The 19,465-nt window shown below is 40.6% G+C and overlaps 1 protein-coding gene across 1 annotated transcript in view; it reads right to left on the bottom strand.

The window, feature by feature from the left end:
- The window catches only part of Gna13 (G protein subunit alpha 13), a 47,320-nt gene that overhangs the window by 5,507 nt on the left and 22,348 nt on the right, over positions 1–19,465 (bottom strand). Inside the window, exon 3 of the mRNA XM_048365196.1 lies at positions 4,751–4,801. Within this exon, the coding sequence (XP_048221153.1) occupies positions 4,751–4,801 (51 nt within the window). The remainder of the gene's footprint in view (positions 1–4,750; positions 4,802–19,465) is intronic.

Here is a 19,465-nt window from a genome sequence, read left to right as displayed (position 1 = left end):
TGGAACTCTTGATCCTCCAGTCTCTACCTCCTGAGTGCTAGATGTGCCTTGCAAATCTGCTAGTTTTCAGCTGGGGGCAATCCATAGGTATTCATTCGCTGAGTAACTTTAAGACTAGTGATTTTCCATGTTTTCTTCTAGATTTTGTTCCCAGACCCACCTGTTTTTAGTAGTCGCACTCCGTTTTTAGCCTGCTTTTCCATATTTTGACTGCTCCACATGCTAGTCTGTCACATCTCATGCACATTAACCAGCTATGATTGTGTTACCATTCCCCTACTGGCATTCACTTAGGTTGTTTCTAAATTGGCAATTAAAACTCTTACATATATAATTCTTTTTTTTTCCATTTGGGCTATTTTCTGAGATGAAAATGACCAGAAATAATACTGTAAGTCAACAGTAGAAATGTTTAATGATGCTGGACACCGAAACCCCTTGCTTTCCAGTGTGGTACCAGTTTATAATGTATGTTTATGCAACCTACTTCAACTTTGAGCTTTCTGAAAGTCTCCAAATTCTGTAACTGTAAGAAGTTCTGTATGAACAAACAATCCAGTTAGGAGGCTAGCATGAGCGCAGAACACAGGAGAATGGAGTCAGGTGCTAGGTGCCTGGCAGAACAGAGTATGTGGATTAGGAGTGTGAGCCTGAAGACAGGTGGCCATATACTAGCAGTATGATCAAGAGCCATCATTTAATCTGGGTCTTAATCCTCTCCTGCAGAACAGAGCTAATATTTAGGTTTGGTCTGTGATAGTTGTTATGACCACTATAGCCCCTGCTGAACAGGGATCAAAGGAGGCTGGAACCCCCAGGTATGCCTCCAGACACACCTCCCACTGTAGTCTCTTCAGTTTGAGATGCTCACCAGTCATTTTTACTTCAAATTATATTCACAAACACACGTAAGAGACTCCTTGTATTTTCCTAAGCAAGTCCTCTAAGTTGTACTCGAATATTCTCCTTTCTATTTCTTGCCCCCTTAAGTCTGTCCATCGTTTTGTTCTCTTCCCTACCATCTACTTGGTAAATCCTATCTTTCCTTCCTTTTATCTGTTCTGCTCCCCTGCTCTCTTTCCATGTCCCTTTTCTTTTAACACATTAGCTCAGCTATGGACTGTCATCTCTTCAAGTTTCTTTGCCTGGAAAGTCTCCCATTTCTTGGATCCACCTCTGGACCACGGCAAGCCTCTCTCAGACTGTCCTTCCTGTAGCATGACTTCAGTGCTCAGGAACGGGGTCTCCTGTTCTGCACAGCTCAAGCTCCTCACAGTGCCTAGCATCAAGTCCCACATAAAGCCTCACCTCAGCACCATTGTATGTGCATCTGTTTGCACAACGTGGCAAGTGCAATGCAGTGGATGAGAAGTCAAGCCACTGCCTTTTAGAAATCTGTTTTAATAAGCTAGAGCTGAGTTCACTTATCCTTCAGCAGACAGGTGTGCCTCCTAAAACGAGACACCATTTCTCTCCCACCTGGGTGGGCCCTATCTCCTTACGTAAATAAATCCAACCAACCCTTCAGGCAGTTCAGGCTTATTTACTCTTACACACTAGCTCTAACTATTCTGCCTGCAAATTTTGCTTCATGATTGATATCATTTAATTGTCTACGTTAGTTCTGTCTCTCTGGCTAGACTGAGCTTCTTAAATACAGGGATCAAAGAACAGAACAGCTAACACAGTACTTGCTCCACTACTGCCTCTTTGGGGTTGTTTCATGCACTGCCCTACAATGTTATGAGCGCGTCCTCCTATTATGCCCACATTCTGGATGGAGCAACGGAGATTTAGAGATGCCTGAGGCCACACAGCCTCTCTGATGGACCTGGGATGCAGGCAGTTTGCACAGAGGTCAAGGACATGTCCTTGACCTCTGCATGCTGTTCCAACTCCCAGAATGCTCTAGGCTTAGCACACAGCAGTGTTCTGACAAGTCTGGGACTTCTGTAAGATAGGACATCAAATGCAATCCTACGACTTGTCTAATATGCACAGAATTGGTGACAAAATGCAGCACACTCAGATTCATCCTCTTCTCCTTTACACTGATCACATATCTCTTTTTATTCTAGATGTGGCTTTATGATTGTCCTCAACATAAGGCTGCACCAGAAACTCAACTCCTTCACCATGAGGTCCTAGCCTTTATGGAAAGAGATACATGAAAGTCGAATGTAAGGTAATTATCAATGGAAATGCATGCAGTGAAGGAAAGAAATGAGGGCTCAGCCTGAGAAGCAAGATGTGCTCAACCAAGACTTATCTGAAAAGGGAAACTGAGAAGTGCAGGTCAAGGCAGCATTGTTTAGAAAACAAGAAGGAAATCTTAAAAATATTAGGGGGACATGGTGGCTTATGCCTCTTGGGAAGACTATGGCTCTAGGCTACCCTGGGCAAAAAAAAAAAAAAAAAAAAAATCAATGAGACCTCATCTCAACAATAAAAAATTGGCTGTGCGGGCTGGGAATATGGCCTAGTGGTAGAGCGCTCGCCTTGTATACATGAAGCCCTGGGTTCAATTCCCCAGCACCACATATATAGAAAACGGCCAGAAGTGGCACTGTGGCTCAAGTGGCAGAGGGCTAGCCTTGAGCAAAAAGAAGCCAGGGACAGTGCTCAGGCCCTGAGCCCAAGGCCTAGGACTGGCAAAAAAAAAAAAAAAAAAAAAAAAAAAGGCTGTGGTGGTGTGTAAATGTTATGCAGGAAACATAAATAGAAGGACCACAGTCAAGGAAAAAGTATGGGACTCTATTCGAAAAGTAACTGAGGGAGGAGCTAACAAGTTTGACAAGCAATGTACTCACTACCTTACATATATATGTAACTATAACCCCTCTGTACAGCACCTTGACAATAAAATTAAATTAAAAAAAGAAAAGTAACCAAAGGCTGGGAAGGTGGCTCAGTGGTAAGCATGAAGCCCTGGGTTCGGTTCCTCACCACATAAACAGAAAAAGCCGGAAGTGGTGCTGTGGCTCAAGTGGTAGAGTATTAGGCTTAAGCAAAAGAAGTTCAGGGATAGTCCCCAGGCCCTGAGTTCAAGCCCCAGGAGTGACACCAAAAAAGAATTTTAAAAAAAGAAAAGAAGGAAAAGTAAAGAAAAAGAGACTTAGGAGCATGGCTCAAGTGGTAGAATACCTAACTAGCAAAAACAAGGCCTCGGGCTGGGAATGTGACTTAGTGGTAGAGTGATTGCCTAGCATGCATGAAGCCCTGGGTTCAATTCCTCAACACCATATAAGCAGAAAAGGCTAGAAGTGGTGCTGTGGCTCAAGTGGTAGAGTGCTAGCCTTGACATAAGAAGCTTAGGAACATGGAAGTGGCGCTGTGACTCAAGTGGTAGAGCGCTAGCCTTGAGCAAAAAAGCTCAGGGACCACACTCAGGCACTGAGTTCAAGTCCCAGTATTGGCACAAAGGCGGGGGGAAAAAAAAGATGGCATAAAAAGAAGCTTAGGAACAAGGCCCAGGCCCGGAGTCCAAGCCCCGGGACCGGCAAAAAACAAGGCCCCGAGTTCATAGTCCAGTACCACCAGAAGGAGGGGGAAAAAAAAATTGGTTTACTTAGAAAGGTTTTTCGCCAATTAGCCTATACTTAACTTTTAACCCTAAGACTTATTAACTGACTAGACAAAATCATGGTAATAAAATAGACCTTAATACAAAGTTAACTAATGTGGACTGAATGAGTTAAAACAGAAACTACAGAGAGCTCAAGTTCTGGAGGATGACTGTCTAGAAAATAGCAGGAAAAAAAAAATGCACTGGCTTGAAGGCAAACAGATGCAATTTAGAAAAATACTGGGAAAATGTGCAAGTGAACCTGTTGGGGAAGAAAGAAGGTCCTAAATACATCAGTACAGGACTTTCCAACTCCATTTTGTGCCTTCTTCAATTATGTTTTTAAAGTTAAAAACCTCAAAGAACCCATATGACTATATTAACATTTGTAAGAGAAATTTGTTTAAAGAGGTAACAAATGAAGCCACACCAATTCACTGGGTGAACAGAGCTCTAGGGCAACAGTTTCAAAGCATTTTCTAAGCTGCAGACACCTTGAAATGAACTCTGTCAAATACACACACACACACACACACAGAGCAAGTCAAGCAGTGCTCTCAGCCTGTGTGGGTATGGGAAGCCTGAGCCAGGCCAGCACCAGCTGAGTCACTGGCTCTGAGAAAAACACACAGACCGATAATAGGCTTTCTTCCCAAGGCTGGCTCCTTCTCCTGTCTCACAGAGGCTCTTTTGCAGGAACCCAGAATCAAGGCTCCACTGTAACTCAACAGAGTCCTAAGCTAGAAAATAGCATTTGCTGCAAGGTTTAGAAATAAATCAATCACTCACTGTGTTCTTTCAAATTCTGCTTTTTGAAAGATAACAGAAAATGTACAGCCTTATTTTCACACATAAAGCTTCTTCACAGTATTAATTTCCACAAAACAGTGGGTAAGGAAATTCCTCAATGAAACAGGCAGAAGCTTACAGAAAAAAAAAAGACACCCAGAAATGTCTCAACTGAAAAACATTTTTTTTTTCATTAAAAATCCTTAGCTGTTAATTAACTCTAAGATAAGATAGGATGAGCCAGACTACTATCACTAGGAAAAGAAAGAAGAAATAAATAGCTTAATACATACTTTTTCTAAACTTCTTAACAGGGTACCCCAAAATAAAAAAATCAATGTCCTGACAAGTGCTTTCAAATATCAGTAAGCACAAGCATTTAGTTTTAATACTTACTGATTCTCCAAGTTTATCCAAGTTGTCCAGGAAATATTTTACAGATTCACCCTAAAAATAAGAAAATAAATAAGTATGAGGAGTTAGAAATGGAAGATCCTGTTGGTGTTATACTGTCTTGTGTATACTTAATCTAAGCATATTTGATTTGGCCACCAATTCAAACTCAACAATGAAGCCTTTAAAAAGTGTATTAAAAAAATCTTCCTTGCCAAATCTTCCTTGCCAAGGCTGTTAATAAGACAAATGGTTTGCAACAGCCATACCCCAAGCACGTGATCCATCTATCTTGATGGGATTAAATGAGTTCTTTCTAACAGAGCTATCTATCCAAAGAAAAGATGTGACTGAGAGGTGAAAGTTGCTTGTGTGGACAAACACAACCTACAACTAAAATCTGAGTGAGATCCTTTTTGTGTACAGCCAGGGTGATTATGATCAGGGACAAGAGCACACCAAAGATGAGGTACAAACAACATGTAACATCTCTAGAAAGAAGGATGGGCCTGGGCAAACTGACACCAGAAGATCCCAGGTGGTTTCACAGGCTTATACAGCTCCAGGAGTCTTTTCCTGAGTGACCTCCTTTCCTGAGCCCAGAGTTCTATTCTATATTATATTTCTATTATATTATAAACTATTTCATTCAGCCCTAGTGTCTATGCATACAGTCCTAAAGCCAGAGGACACCAAAGGGGACCTATTCGGAGTCTTCCAGCCTTCACTTTCCAAAGGATCCTGCAGCCCGAAGGACCTGCCTGCCCGACGCTGCTCTGTGGTTCAGGAAGGCCATGCCTGTGAGGCTCACGGAGACCCACTGGAGACCACCAGAGACTGCGGGTTCTCATTGATTTGGCAGATCTGAGCACCAGGTTCTGGACTTGAGGGGATGTCTGGAATTGTGCTACAAATCCCTTAATGAAGCAGTTCTTGACTTTTCAGTCTCACTCTCCCTTTCATGTTTTAAGATGCTTAAGTTACAGCAACTTTAACAAAATTATCAATTCATTAAAAAGCACCAGTAAGCCCCTTCCTTATAGGCTGACCTACTTTTTTGTAAGTTTCACTAAGAGTTTGAAAGCATTTTAAGGACACTTGCTATTTGCTGCCCCAAGAACTCTACTAGCGCTTCCTACCCCACAGGTGAAACACTGATTTTTTTCAACTGTAAATCTAGATGAAGGCAATATAAGCCAAAACCATGTCCAAGTGTTCTGCAGATGCTCCTACAATGAACTAAGGCACAAACTTGAAGGTACTCTACACTACAGTGACTGATGCTTAGCACTTCAGGGATCTTAGAACAAGGGAACTCTGATTAAAAAGAAATGAGCACCACATCTCAAATCCCAACGAATGTTCAACTATACAAAAATGTACTCTGATATGTACAACTCATCTATTTGATGGTCAGAAGAATGAAAGTTAGTATTATCTGAAGCTGCAACCTTTCCCCCTGTTTTAATGTAAATGCATTATTTGTGAGGGTGCAGAAGAACTGGTACATTCATCCTAAGGACCTTCTGGATTCACATAAACCTTTTAGAAAATTAGGATAAGCATGCTCCATAAAACTTTGAATCTTTGGTACCTTCTGGGAAATGTACTTAGCACAAACAAAATGGTACACACAAGCCAGGTGTGGTGGTCCCTGCCTGTGACGCCAGCACTTGGGAGATAGAGGTAGGAGGATCTCAAGTTTGAGGCCAGCCTGGGCTACACAGTGAGACCCTGTGGAGAAATCTAAGGGCTGGGGATGTGGCTCAGTAGTACAGAGCTTCTTAGCATGTACCAGACCTGAGCTTGCTATCCAGGACCACAAAAAAGGTGCACACACAAGCGTATTGTCTCAGTACTTCTGCAAACGTGCACTGTATCACACAGCATAGGGAAATAATTTAATGAACTCAGGTATACTAACATAAAAGTCATTAAGAGTTATATTTGAGGGGCTGGGGATATGGCCTAGTGGCAAGAGTGCCTGCCTCATATACATGAGGCCCTGGGTTCGATTCCCCAGCACCACATATACAGAAAACGGCCAGAAGTGGCGCTGTGGCTCAAGCGGCAGAGTGCTAGCCTTGAGCAAAAAGAAGCCAGGGACAGTGCTCAGGCCCTGAGTCCAAGCCCCAGGACTGGCCAAAAAAAAAAAAAAAAAAAAAAAAGAGTTATATTTGAAATACATGTAAAATACACCATTAAAACCAAAGAAGATTACAAAGTGAAGGATTAGAACCCTCATCCCTCCCTTTGTTTTTCTAAGCTTGGAACAACATTCAAATGGCAGCAAAACCTGACCTGAATTGATCTTAGGTTTCTTAAGTCTTCACTTATCCAACATAGTGATAGTACTCAAATATTTGACTGTACAAGAACTGTGGAATTAGACAGTAAACTATCATATACATCAGTACATGGAAGGAGCTGGGAATGGAACTCGGAACCTTGTAACATGCTAGGTAAGAGTGCTACAGGCCAGGATCTTTCTAATATAACAAAAAACATTAATTCTGTAATATATTTGGGCTCAATGATTTATTAATGTGGGCTGAACTATATACTATATGATTTTGGCTATTTGAAATATGGCTAAGGGTAACTTCATGGCATATTCTCTATGAGACAAGAAAAAAAGAAGAAAATCTTTCTTTTTCTGACATTAAAACTACTTAAGAAATGTATTCAAACAGTTCTTTTCTTTGAAGCCTCCTCATTTATTTGCTTTTCCTAAGAGAGAATCTTCTCTTTGGGGTCCAAATTACAACATAATTTGTATTAGTAATCTCACCCAAATCAAGTGGTAATAATGATAGAAAAATGTATGCGCTCCCATTGCTAAATCTTAACTTCTAGTGAAGTTATATCCATATAATTTAGTCTTTTGTGTACTCCAAGACCACAAAGTTGAAGTTAAAATATTTATAACAGTTCACACTTGAACACAGAGGACTACTTCTAATACCTCAAAGTCCTACAAAAGGTTCCCTCTGCCAGCTGAGTATTTTGCTTTCTCTCCATCACCCAGCCACTGTCTATTCAAGGAGTAACACAGTTTAAATGTTATTCCCATGGAAAGTAGATTTTCATTTAAAATAACTCCAACCAAAAAAGTATGTCAGGGGGCTGGGGATATGGCCTAGTGGCAAGAGTGCCTGCCTCGGATACACGAGGCCCTAGGTTCGATTCCCCAGCACCACATATACAGAAAACCGCCAGAAGCGGTGCTGTGGCTCAAGCGGCAGAGTGCTAGCCTTGAGCGAGAAGAAGCCAGGGACAGTGCTCAGGCCCTGAGTCCAAGGCCCAGGACTGGCAAAAAAAAAAAAGTATGTCAGGCCATGGGTTCTAACCCCTGTACCACCACTCCCCTAAAAGCAAATGTTAATTTGTGGTTTCATTTCATAGGTTCTGCTACAGATCCTTCCAGTAGTAAAAACAGAGTAGGAAATATACAAATGGTTAACAGTGTCAGAGTACACAAGAAGAAATTTCCTGACCTTTTTGAGATAGTTGCTTTATGTCAATGGCAAAGGGGCAACTCTACTTACAGAAGAGAAACAAAAAGTAGAGGTGAACCTTCAGAATTAGATGTAATTGTTAAGTCTATAAAGATGATAATCAAATACAGATGCTTTTCATGCAAAGCCCCCCATATAGATACATGTGTATGTATGCATATCATATACATCTGAGAAAGCAATTTGGCAGGATGTACCAAGATATTTAAAAATGATCTTCACCATAGTACTACTCAGAAAGAATATATAACCTCAACCAGAATAGTGAATTGGTGTTGCTATAGAGCCCTTGGATTCTTTGTTCTGTTTATCTGGATTGTAGACTAGGGATCCATCCATAAACTATAGCCTATAGGCCAAATCCACCCCACTGCCAGGTTTAGTACCATTTTTAAACAGCTGGATTTAAAAAAAGCAAAACTAAACATGTCATTTGATGAGACATGAAATTCATATTCCGGTGGTGTCCCTACCTAAAACTGTACTGGTACCCAGCCACCCTCATTCGCTCGTGGATCACTGAGGGCTGTTTTCTTGCCCCAAAGCCTAGGGCAGCAGCGGTGGCCGAGGCCGTGAATGTGATAGCTCTGCAGCATGGCTTGGGACACTAAGAGCGTAAATGACCAAGTTATAATATGAAGATGTTTCTATTGTCACTGGACAGCCATACATTTAAAAAAACTGCCAGAAGTTCATATCTACCAAAAAAGAACAGCACAAAAGGATTTTGAATGCTCATGCTTTTAAGTTCACTGAACTGGTTAATTCTGAATCAAGCTACATGGTAAAGCATTGTCTATTATACAGTAACACTAGAGTTGTCTTAAAAAAAAAAAAGCACAGAGTAAGCACTCTTTACCGTATTTCTGACCCGTGAGAAAGCAACAGGAGGAAAGTCTTGAAATTTAAAATGCAACAACTCACCACAATGGAATATCTTCACAAAGAATGAAAAGAAGTTTGCTCCTGAAGTTTCCAGCAGCTTACTTGTTAACCAAACAAGGAATGCCATTTGCCATTTGCCATTTGCCATCATGTGAGTTAACTCATGCTTAATTGCAGCCGCCCAAGAACTATGTCCAGGGAAAGAAATAGCACTATGAGCCTACCAGTGAGAACAGTTACTCCGAGATCAGGACATAGAGATCACATCAACTAAACAGCAGAGAAAGCTGGGTGCCAGTGGCTCACGACTGTAATCCTAGCCACTAAGGAGGCTAAGATCTGAGGATTACAGTTTGAAGCCAGTCTGGATAGGCTGATGAGTCTGTGAGACTCTCATCTCCAATTAACAACCAGAAAACCAGAAGTGGAGCTGTGACTCAAAGTGGTAGACCGCTAGCTTTGAGCCAAAAAGCTCAGGGACAGCACCCAGGCTCTGAGTTCAAGTCCCATGACCAACAAAAAACAAAACAAAACAGAAGCACAGCAATAATTCCAGTGGCTGTCTTCCCCTGTTGATGAGTTTATTACCAGTGGCACTCAGTTTCATTCAAGGAACCAATGCCAAGTGTGTAGTTCTTGACACATTTTCTGAACACAGGGATAAAACTATTTTTCAGAAGTAGAACTACCCTTACTATTATTGAACATGGGTTTTAGAAACTAGCTTTGGGGGAGAGGTGATGCTATTTCTGAGGAAATTCAGGCCCAAAGAGTAAGACAAAATCGCCTTTTTGGTGAATCATATAGTCTAAGTGTCACTTCGACAACTTTACCACAGTTCTGCCTACCTACTACAGCTTATACTGTGAGATTTATGATTTAAGTTGGAATTCTAGACATAAAGTCAAGCCCCTAAAAGGCACAAGAGAGGAAGTTATTAAGATAGGACCCCAAGGAACTGCATACTTCCCAAGAGATCACACCACCATTGTCTCTTGCCTTCCTCTTAGAAACAACTCCAATCAAAAGGAATCTCGCAGTGCTCTGGAAAACAATGGCACATTCCGACCACACCTCCCTCTCCAACTTGCCTGAGGAACTCACTGTCACACTGGGAGGGACAAAGACTGACTTGAAGTTGGAAGAGGTACAAGAACCACCAAGGCTTGAAGGCCACAGAAGTTAGGAGACTTAGCCAACAAAAGTATTTTAGTAGCAGACATTGGAACTAATTCTTATTGAAGAAATAAGACTTTAAGTTATGTTGATTCTTGGTCTAGTCTGATTTTCCACCTCCACACTCAGTTGTCATATTTCTTTTTTCTTTTTTTTTTGGCCAGTCCTGGGCCTTGGACTCAGGGCCTGAGCACCGTCTCTGGCTTCTTCTTGCCCAAGGCTAGCATTCTGCCACCTGAGCCACTGCGCCCCTTCTGGCCATTTTCCATATATGTGGTGCTGGGGAATCGAACCGAGAGCTTCATGTGTAGAAGGCAAGCACTCTTGCCACTAGGCCATACTCCCAGCCCAGTTGTCATATTTCTAACTCTCCATCTTTTGCAGTGATGACAGAAGATACCTCTCCTAATACTATTTTTAGACGCAGTACTATATGTAAAAACCCACACTCAAGGTCCCTTTGCTACATCTCTCTATCCCATGGCAATAGGTACACACACGTGGCAATAGGTACACACACATCTGTTGAATTCTTTCTTGTATGGTAACTTCTCCTTTGACATCCCATTTTAATCTTATTTCTGTAAACTTCACAGTTACTACTGTAAGGTCTGCCACCGAGGGCTCCACGCAGATGTCCCTACCTAGTTAAGTCTCCACCCAGTTGCCTGGGTAACCAGCAGACCAGCAGGCAGTTACCTCCCCTTCCCTGAGGTCACAGCCTAATCCACCTGGCCACATCCCCTGCCCCTGCCATAGGTAAGGCAGGGCTGGGTGGGGGTCACCCCTTTTTCTCCCTTCTGGCCATGCATCACTTCGGCCACAGGCCAGCAGTTCTGTAATAAACTTTCTCTCCTGCCTGAATACCACAGTGCTGTTCCCCTTTACTGGCTACCTACTTTAAAAGCCTAGCAATTACAAACATATATATTGAGTCAGTAAGTTTCTAAAATAACTGTCTATTACAAATTTTATTTTTATAAATATGTAAGTACAGTAGGAAATCAAAAGATGAATTTAAGTTCATAATGAATTATTGAATAAGAATTCATTTATTCTTTGGCATGAGCACACTACTATTCCAGTATGTCTATCCATGAAAAGCACCATGGACAGTGGTTATGGGAAGACATTAAGACAAAATGCATTGCTACAAGTCATCATTAAATGTTCTCATCAATCAAAAAGACAAACCAACAGGTCATGGTGACTCACACTTGTAATCCTAGTTATTGAGGCTAAGACATGGAAGGATTATACTTTGAAGTCAGCCCAGGCAGAAAAGTCTGTAAGACTCCATCTCCAATTAACCAGTAAAATGCCAGAATGGAGGTATGGCTCAAGTGGTAAAGAGCCAACCAGGATTAAGCAAGCCCAGAAAGAGTTTCAAGCCTTTGAGTCTGGGCCCCCATACCAGTGCATACCACCCACCTCCAAACCTACATCCACACGAAACACCATAAAAGTGATACAATATGGTGGTCACCCCAAATGGATAATATTTGAACAGAATTTGGGAGGGGCAAAGATGATGGTGAACCTTGAGACTTCAGGATTGCTTTTTCTCTGAGTAGATTCAAAAGATTTACAAATACTTCTAAGGGTTAAGCAGATTCAGATTCCAAGCAATGGGTCAGGCCTGGACTACATCTCCCAAGGTAGTGAAGAGCCACAAACCATGCAGAACTTGACATGCTTTTTCTAATAGGTGGCCTACCCTGATTATTAATACTAGAACTGGACAAATATGAAAAATATTGGTAATGAGAATTTTGAGTGATGTGTGTCATGGATATTTACTAGACTATTTTATAAACTGATAAAAATAAGTGTATGCAAGAATATGGCCTAGTGGTAGGGTGCTTGCTTTGCATACATGAATCACTGGGTTCGATTACTCAGCACCACATATATAGAAAAAGCCACACTTAAGTGCCAGTGTAAGTGGTAGAGTGCTAGCCTTGAGCAAAAAGAGGTCAGGGACAGTGCTCAGGCCCTGAGTTCAAGCTCCAAGACTGACAGAAAAACTCAGTCCTTAAAGCACTGAGTTCACTTACCAGCACAGCCCCCCACCCCAAAAAAGGTTTATTTGCTACTAAAATGAACCACCATTAAAATTTGTGAAGTGGGGGCTGGGGATATGGCCTAGTGGCAAGAGTGCTTGCCTCGTATACATGAGGCCCTGGGTTCAATTCCCCAGCACAACATACACAGAAAATGGCCAGAAGTGGCACTGTGGCTCAAGTGGCAGAGTGCTAGCCTTGAGCAAAAAGAAGCCAGGGACAGTGCTCAGGCCCTGAGTCCAAGCCCAGGACTGGCAAAAAAAAAAAAAAAAAAAATTTTGTGAAGTGTAGTAAGTATGTCTGTATATAGCAGAAAGTTATTGAAAAAAATTAGTGAAATAAGGTATTTTTTTTATGAAACGAGGTCCTTTAGTTATATAACTGGCATCACTTAACACATTTTGCCTAAAACATAATAAAAATTAAAATTCAAAGAATATGGATTTCCAAGATAATTTAAGTAAGAAAGTTTTTCAAGCCTTAAGTGCATATGAATCTGAAAATGGCAGTATAACTTAAAACTAGTAGACATTTGTGCTCTAAAACAATGGAGTTCAATACCTAAAGTAGTTTCCACAGGTTCATGCATTTAAGCCCTTCTACTGCAATCTAGAAGAGTAGGGAAAATAATCAAGACATAGGAGAGAAAACTCAAATTCTATATTCAATCTTAAGCTGATCATAACTGTGATTCCTCTGTTAGCATACATGAAGTTTTTGCGTGCCTATAATACGCCTTTAACTTCCATCAGTTTTGAAGCCACCACACAAATCTAGGTCCAAATGTTTTCTGAATATTAACTAGGCAGGGTTCATTAAGCTCATGCTTGGGGAAAGCTTTTCAACAGAAAACTTGTTAACTTGCTTTAAGAGATCTAGAAGTAGGCTTTTATCAATGACTCACATTTGCATCACTAAGCTACTCATTTTTCCGTAAAATTTTATTTTAAAATAAAATACAAGGAAGGGGTACTTGAGCAGACCTGGCAGGCTGCAGCTAGCTGTAGGACGGGGGAAAGCACAGGCACGCTGCTGGGCGCTCAGGGCAAGCCAGGGACCGGACGGCTTCACTCTGCTCACTCAGGCCCTAACATTCTCATCTTGCCTGGTTTCCACAAAAGCTTTTTTTTTTTTTTTAAATCTTTGAGATAGCTTTTAAAAAGAGGTTTTTTTTAAACTTCATTTTTCTATGGTAAAAAAATCAAAGTATTTGATATGATGCACAGCCCATGAAATAGACTGTTTTCCTTTGCTTTTCAAATGTATCAAAAATTAAGTGGAGGGCTGGGGATATGGCCTAGTGGTAGAGTACTTGCCTCGTATACAGGAAGCCCTAGGTTTGATTCCTCAGCACCACATATATGGAAAAAGCCAGAAGTGGCACTGTGGCTCACGTGGCAGAGTGCTAGCCTTGAGCAAAAAGAAGCCAGGGACAGTGCTCAGGCCCAAGTTTAAGCTCCAAGACTGGCGAAAACAAAACAAAACAAAACAAAAAATTAAGTGGAATGCAAACAAATGTATTTTGATTGTATATTTCAAGGTCAATCTATGTCAGTTTATAAAACCTAAGCAAAATGCTCCCCAAGAGTATTATACGTCTTAGTTTGCCAACCATTTATTTCAGCTTTTACTAGTACTTAACTTGTACAAAATATTAAAAATAAGATTTATTTTTTTATGCCAGTCCTGGGGCTTGAACTCAGGTCCTGGGTGCTTGTTCCCGAGCTTTGTTTTCTTTTTGGGGTTTTGGATTTTTCCTCAGGGCTAGTGTTCTACCACTTGAGCCACAGTTCCACTTTTGGAAATTTTTTTTGATGATTTATTGGAAATAAAGAGTTTCACAGACTTTTCCTGTCTGGTTTGGCTTTGAACCCAAATTCTCAGCTCTCACCCAATCCTAGCAATCTACCTATTTTAGCATCGCTAGGAGCTGGAATGATAGGTTTGAACTGCCATGACTTGGCATACCTCGTCTGTCTATCTCTGTCTTTCTCTCATAAAATAAGGTCTTGATACATATACAGTCCACATATAGTCTAGGGTGATCTCAAGCTCTAAATTCTCTTGCCTCCACCTCTCAAGTGCTAAGGGATTATATATAGGAGTGCACCACCATATGCAGCTTAAGGGACCTTATCTCCATTTTCATCCTGGAGAAACAGAGAAAAAAGTTTTGGTAATATATCTAATAAGCAATTATAAATGAATACATGTTTTATAGGACATATTGTTACTTTATGAAAGTAAAACCCAAACTTGAAATGTGGGAAAGATGGTAAAGTACCTATCTACCAAGTGTAAGGCTAAGCTCAAAGCCAAGTAATAAGAAAAAAACTGTGAAACCTAAACAAGTGAAGGAAAAAAAATAAAAAAAGAAAAAGAAGAAGGAAAGCATACAAAGAAAAAGAAAAACTGTGGGAAACAGTTTCATACTGCAGTGATGGGCTAGTTCTGACATAAAATCTGATTCTGACCAATAGGGTAACAATATGGTATTATTTATTCCTCGGTCAGTACTATGCCTTCTGTTCCTAAGAATTTCCTACTTAAATAAAAATTTCACATCCATTTCTAAAGAATGTCTTGCTGGTCTGTAAGAAAAAAAATCCCAGGAAATGCTAATGCTGAAACATTAAATGAGCAAAGTACTTTGCACACAAAGTACAGAAAAGTTTATCTCTGCACCCAATATTATATTCAAATGCTGGAAAGAAATACACCAAATGTCAGCAAAAGATGTCTTGGTGGTGAGACCCTAGCTAACTTTATTTCAGGGAATACGTATGTTTGAAATTTTAGACTAAAAAAAAAAAAGCTAATGTGGAGCTGGGGGTGATGGTACATACCTACAATCAATTCCAATACTCAAAAGGTCGAGACAGGAGGATTAAGAATTCAAGGCTAGTCTGGGAAATATAAGGAGAACCTGTCTCAAAAATAAACAAACACACAAGCTACTTACTTTGGACTCTGGAGCCAGGAAGCCCCCTACAAACACTGTGTGTTCACATAATGACAATACCATAAAGGTTAAGAGTCTCCAGCTTTGAAAATGTCTTCAAATTTAAGATATATTTTTCAAAAGAGCCAAATCATATATTAATCCCAACAATATAAATAATTTATCTTTTATGGAACTAAAATTCTTCAATAGTAAATTATTTTTTTATTCCCAGAAATAAACTACCACAATTGTTATTTTGGGGGGGGAAAAGGAATGAATAATTTTCCAACACAAGACATACTTCCCAAATACAGTTTCAAGTCTCTTGCTCTGTAAACAGCTCTGCAAGAGTTCTTTATAATATCCCACATCCTCATGGAAACACAGTAAGCACACCAGTGGCTCATGCCTAGAATCCTGACTACTCAGAAGGCTGAGATCTTAAAATAATAGTTGAAAGTCAGCCATATAGAGCTATCTGAGAGACTCTTGTCTCCAATTAACCAGCAAAAAGCCAGAACTGGAGGCGTAGTCAGTGTAGTCAAATGGTGGTTAGCCTAGAAGCAAGAAAGCTGAGCAAGAGCCAAGGCCTGAGTTCAAGTTGCAGAACCAGCAGACAGAAAAAAAATTCAAATATAATATTCATAGCCCAAACTCAATCAAGGCACAATTAACATTAATTAATTAAATTAGAAGAAAACACAGGTAACTCCACTCCTCATTTAGTATTTCATCTATTACGCCAAACTCATTCACCAGCAGAAAAATTCTACACAGCCCACAAGTAGCATTAACTGTCTTCCTCACCATATCTCCCAATCTTGTCAGACAACAAAACAATGCAACTTGAAAAGATTTCTAAATACTGCTGAATGTGGAAATAGCTCAAAATTTACACTGGCACGTAGGTTCCTGTTTCCAAGGCACCCTTTAGTTAATTTTGCTACTATAAGCTGCAGTATGGCAGTGTCAGACAGGGGCTCAGTCTTACAGCTCTGATTTGGAATCCAGGCTCCAGCAGGAAAACAATCCTGACTTTAAGTCCTGTGGCTCATGCTTTCTGCAGCAGAGGAAGTCATCTACACTGCTTGCTCCCTTAGCTAACCAACACTAGTGATTCTATCTCTTCACAGTGGAAGAGCTGCAAATGCAGTAGATAGTAGCATTTTCCATATGATTTGCCCCTCCTTGAGCTATCTGCTTCCCTCTACACTGGAAGCCCTCATTAGGCATCCACGCAGGCAGTTTACTTGAGTTCCAGGGCCCAGGACGCAGGTGTGCAACAGAATCACATGTGGAGCCAATCAGGTTTTTGCCTTCCCTAAGTGGGAAGTGATCACATGTGAAACAATCAAGTAGACATTTGATTGTTACATGCTGGTGAATTCAACTAACCATAGATGAAAACTATTTGAAAAAAAAAAAAAAGCCTATAATCTACTTGGGAGACTGAGGCAGGAGGATCACCAGTCTGAGACCAGCTTGAGCTATATAATGTGACCCTAACTAAAAAAAAAAAACAAGACAATTGTGTCTGTACAAAACACACAAACTTCTCATTGTTTCTTTGAGAATATAGTATAAAAGCTATTTGCACATCATTTCCATTGTACAGCTTATATGTAAATATTATATTGACCTGAGCATCCAGATTTGGGTACCAATCCCAGGACACTAAGGAGTAGCTGTACAAAGTAAGAACTTCTTTGGTATTTACGTGGCCTAACACATCTGCAATACCAGTACCTGACAGTGAACTCTTCTGAGACTGAGATTCAAAGAAACTTTAATATAGATGCAATGTCCTCCACTTTAAAAAGGTCTGAAAACCCCACACCCTGCTAAGCAGGTGGCTGAAAGTACGGCAAAGGGAAATGAGAGTAGCAGAGGGACTTCAAGTGAATTGTCTTCACTTCCTCACCCCTCCCAGGGTGGTCTCTCCCTGCAGGTCGCCTGCCAGTGAGCTCATGTAAACCTTCTTGTTGCCCAAATCAACTAAGACATCATACTCACCTCACCAGACTCCTCACTGAGCCATTCTTTTTTCTTCAGCACTTCCTTGATTCCCTACCTTGACAGATGCCTGTGTCCTCCCTCCTCTTTGTGGCCATTCCTATCATTTCTGTCTCTGAAAGTTCTCAAAAGCTGCAATGGTTCATTAAGAGTATCGCAAGCCATGTTTTGCTTTGTACACTTTTTCCTGAGAAATCACAAATACTACATAGACTTTAAATCTTGCCTAGATACATACTATTCTAACTTTCTATTTCTTCCAAAACTCTGTTCTGAATTCCAGACTCAGGTATCAAACTGTCTACCCGGTATCTATCTGACTCAGAAAGATCTCAACTTCCTATAACCAGGCCATACCTACTTACTCTTCCCCCTCAACGTTCATTCCCCAACAATCTTTCAGTTCAGTGATAAGTACCAAGATCCACTTAGTTGGGTTAAAGCCAGAAACCCAAGCTACTCATAACACTTAACTTTCCCACCCAGAGCTGGAAATGTCTGGTGCACTGGCCATATCATTTGGTACATGAGGGGATAGACAGGTAATGCCAATGGACAACTGACTGCCTATACTGGTAATTGTGTATGGTCAGTTAATGAGGTGAAAAAATCCAAATGGCCCTTTGAAGAGATAGGTTAGCCACCCCTATATCAAAACCAAATGACTTTCCCTACAAAGCACACCCTGAATCTACTTTCTTCTCTTCATCTCTTTGGCTCCTATGTATTGAGAGATAATGGCTAATTCTGCAAGTTTCCTAACTTGGGGAGCAGGTTAACACCCAAGCCCATCACCAAGGCTCTTGACCAGCTTGCAGCAATCTACATGGCAGCCTGAATGATCTTGCCTTTGGTGGCTTCCCAATACATTCAGAGAACTCCAACCACCATGTGGCTGCCTGTCTCCTCCATGTTCGCATTCACAGGCATGTAGGCTTTGCTGACTCAGGCACCTGAGCTCCTCCTGCCTATGGAGTGCTTCCCCAAACTTATGTCTGGATGCACCACTGATGGGGTCTTAGCCAAAATGTCACCTTCTTGGCCCAGCCTCTTGGTTTCTCATTGCTCATCATTTCAGAGCACTGAGCACATGTATAGTTATGTATTTGTTTGCCTATTTCATGTGGGCCCTTCCAACTAACAAGATCAACAGAGAAATTACTCTGCTGGTTCAATAAAACAACTAGCTCACACAAAGGCACCAGCTACATGCCCAGCCATGTGACAGCTCTGGAGAAGCTTCCTACTGTCATGCTTCCCAGGGGTTCCCTGCCCGCAGCAATCTTTACTTCTGTATTTACCTTTCCCATTTGAGGGGAAAAGTCTCAAATCAAAATAAAATCAGTCTTAAAGTAATGTTCTATACCTCAATAGTTGCACACACACAAAAATATAATCATATAAGACATCAGACACATATATCCCTTTAAAATATATTTCTATTGAACTTTTAAATACAATATTCCATTTTTGAAAGAGAGATTTACATTAAGGCCAACTGTGAAAATATCACACAATGGGGGAAGACTTTGCTTCGCTTATTAAACTGAAATAGCAACCTTAAAACTGATTACATTTATCCCAACATGATATAATTTTAAAAGTCCAGAAACAATTAAGCAAACATATCTCTCCTTGAAATAGTTTAGGTTGAAACATAGACCACAGAGTTACTAACAGTTCAATATCCTATCACTGTTGAAGCTATAGCAACTAAAGACAGTTTTGCTGAAAATGTGGCAAGTTAGTAACAGTTAAAAATAATCTGTTTGGGGGGGAGGGAAAGGGGAAGAGGGAGGGGGGTATGAGGGACAAGGTAACAAACAGTACAAGAAATGTATCCAATGCCTAACGTATGAAACTGTAACCTCTCTGTACATCAGTTTGATAATAAAAATTTGAAAAAAAAATAATCTGTTTGTACTGATATATTTCCAAATGAATTGGCTCAGGCATGCTATTCCTATTAATTTTTTGGGTTAAGAAAAATAGTATATGCAACTTTGTAAGTGCATAGTACTCAATTATTTAGGTTTATAAACATCAATAAAGTCAGTTTAGGGATCATGATACTTTTTTTTTTTTTTTTTTTTTTTTTTTTTTAGTTTTCCATCTCTGG

This window comes from Perognathus longimembris, chromosome 17, assembly GCF_023159225.1.
Source record: "Perognathus longimembris pacificus isolate PPM17 chromosome 17, ASM2315922v1, whole genome shotgun sequence".
In the NCBI taxonomy this organism is placed as follows: Eukaryota; Metazoa; Chordata; class Mammalia; order Rodentia; family Heteromyidae; genus Perognathus; species Perognathus longimembris.
Note: the sequence above shows the minus strand (reverse complement) of the source record. Positions and strands in the feature narration are given on the sequence as shown.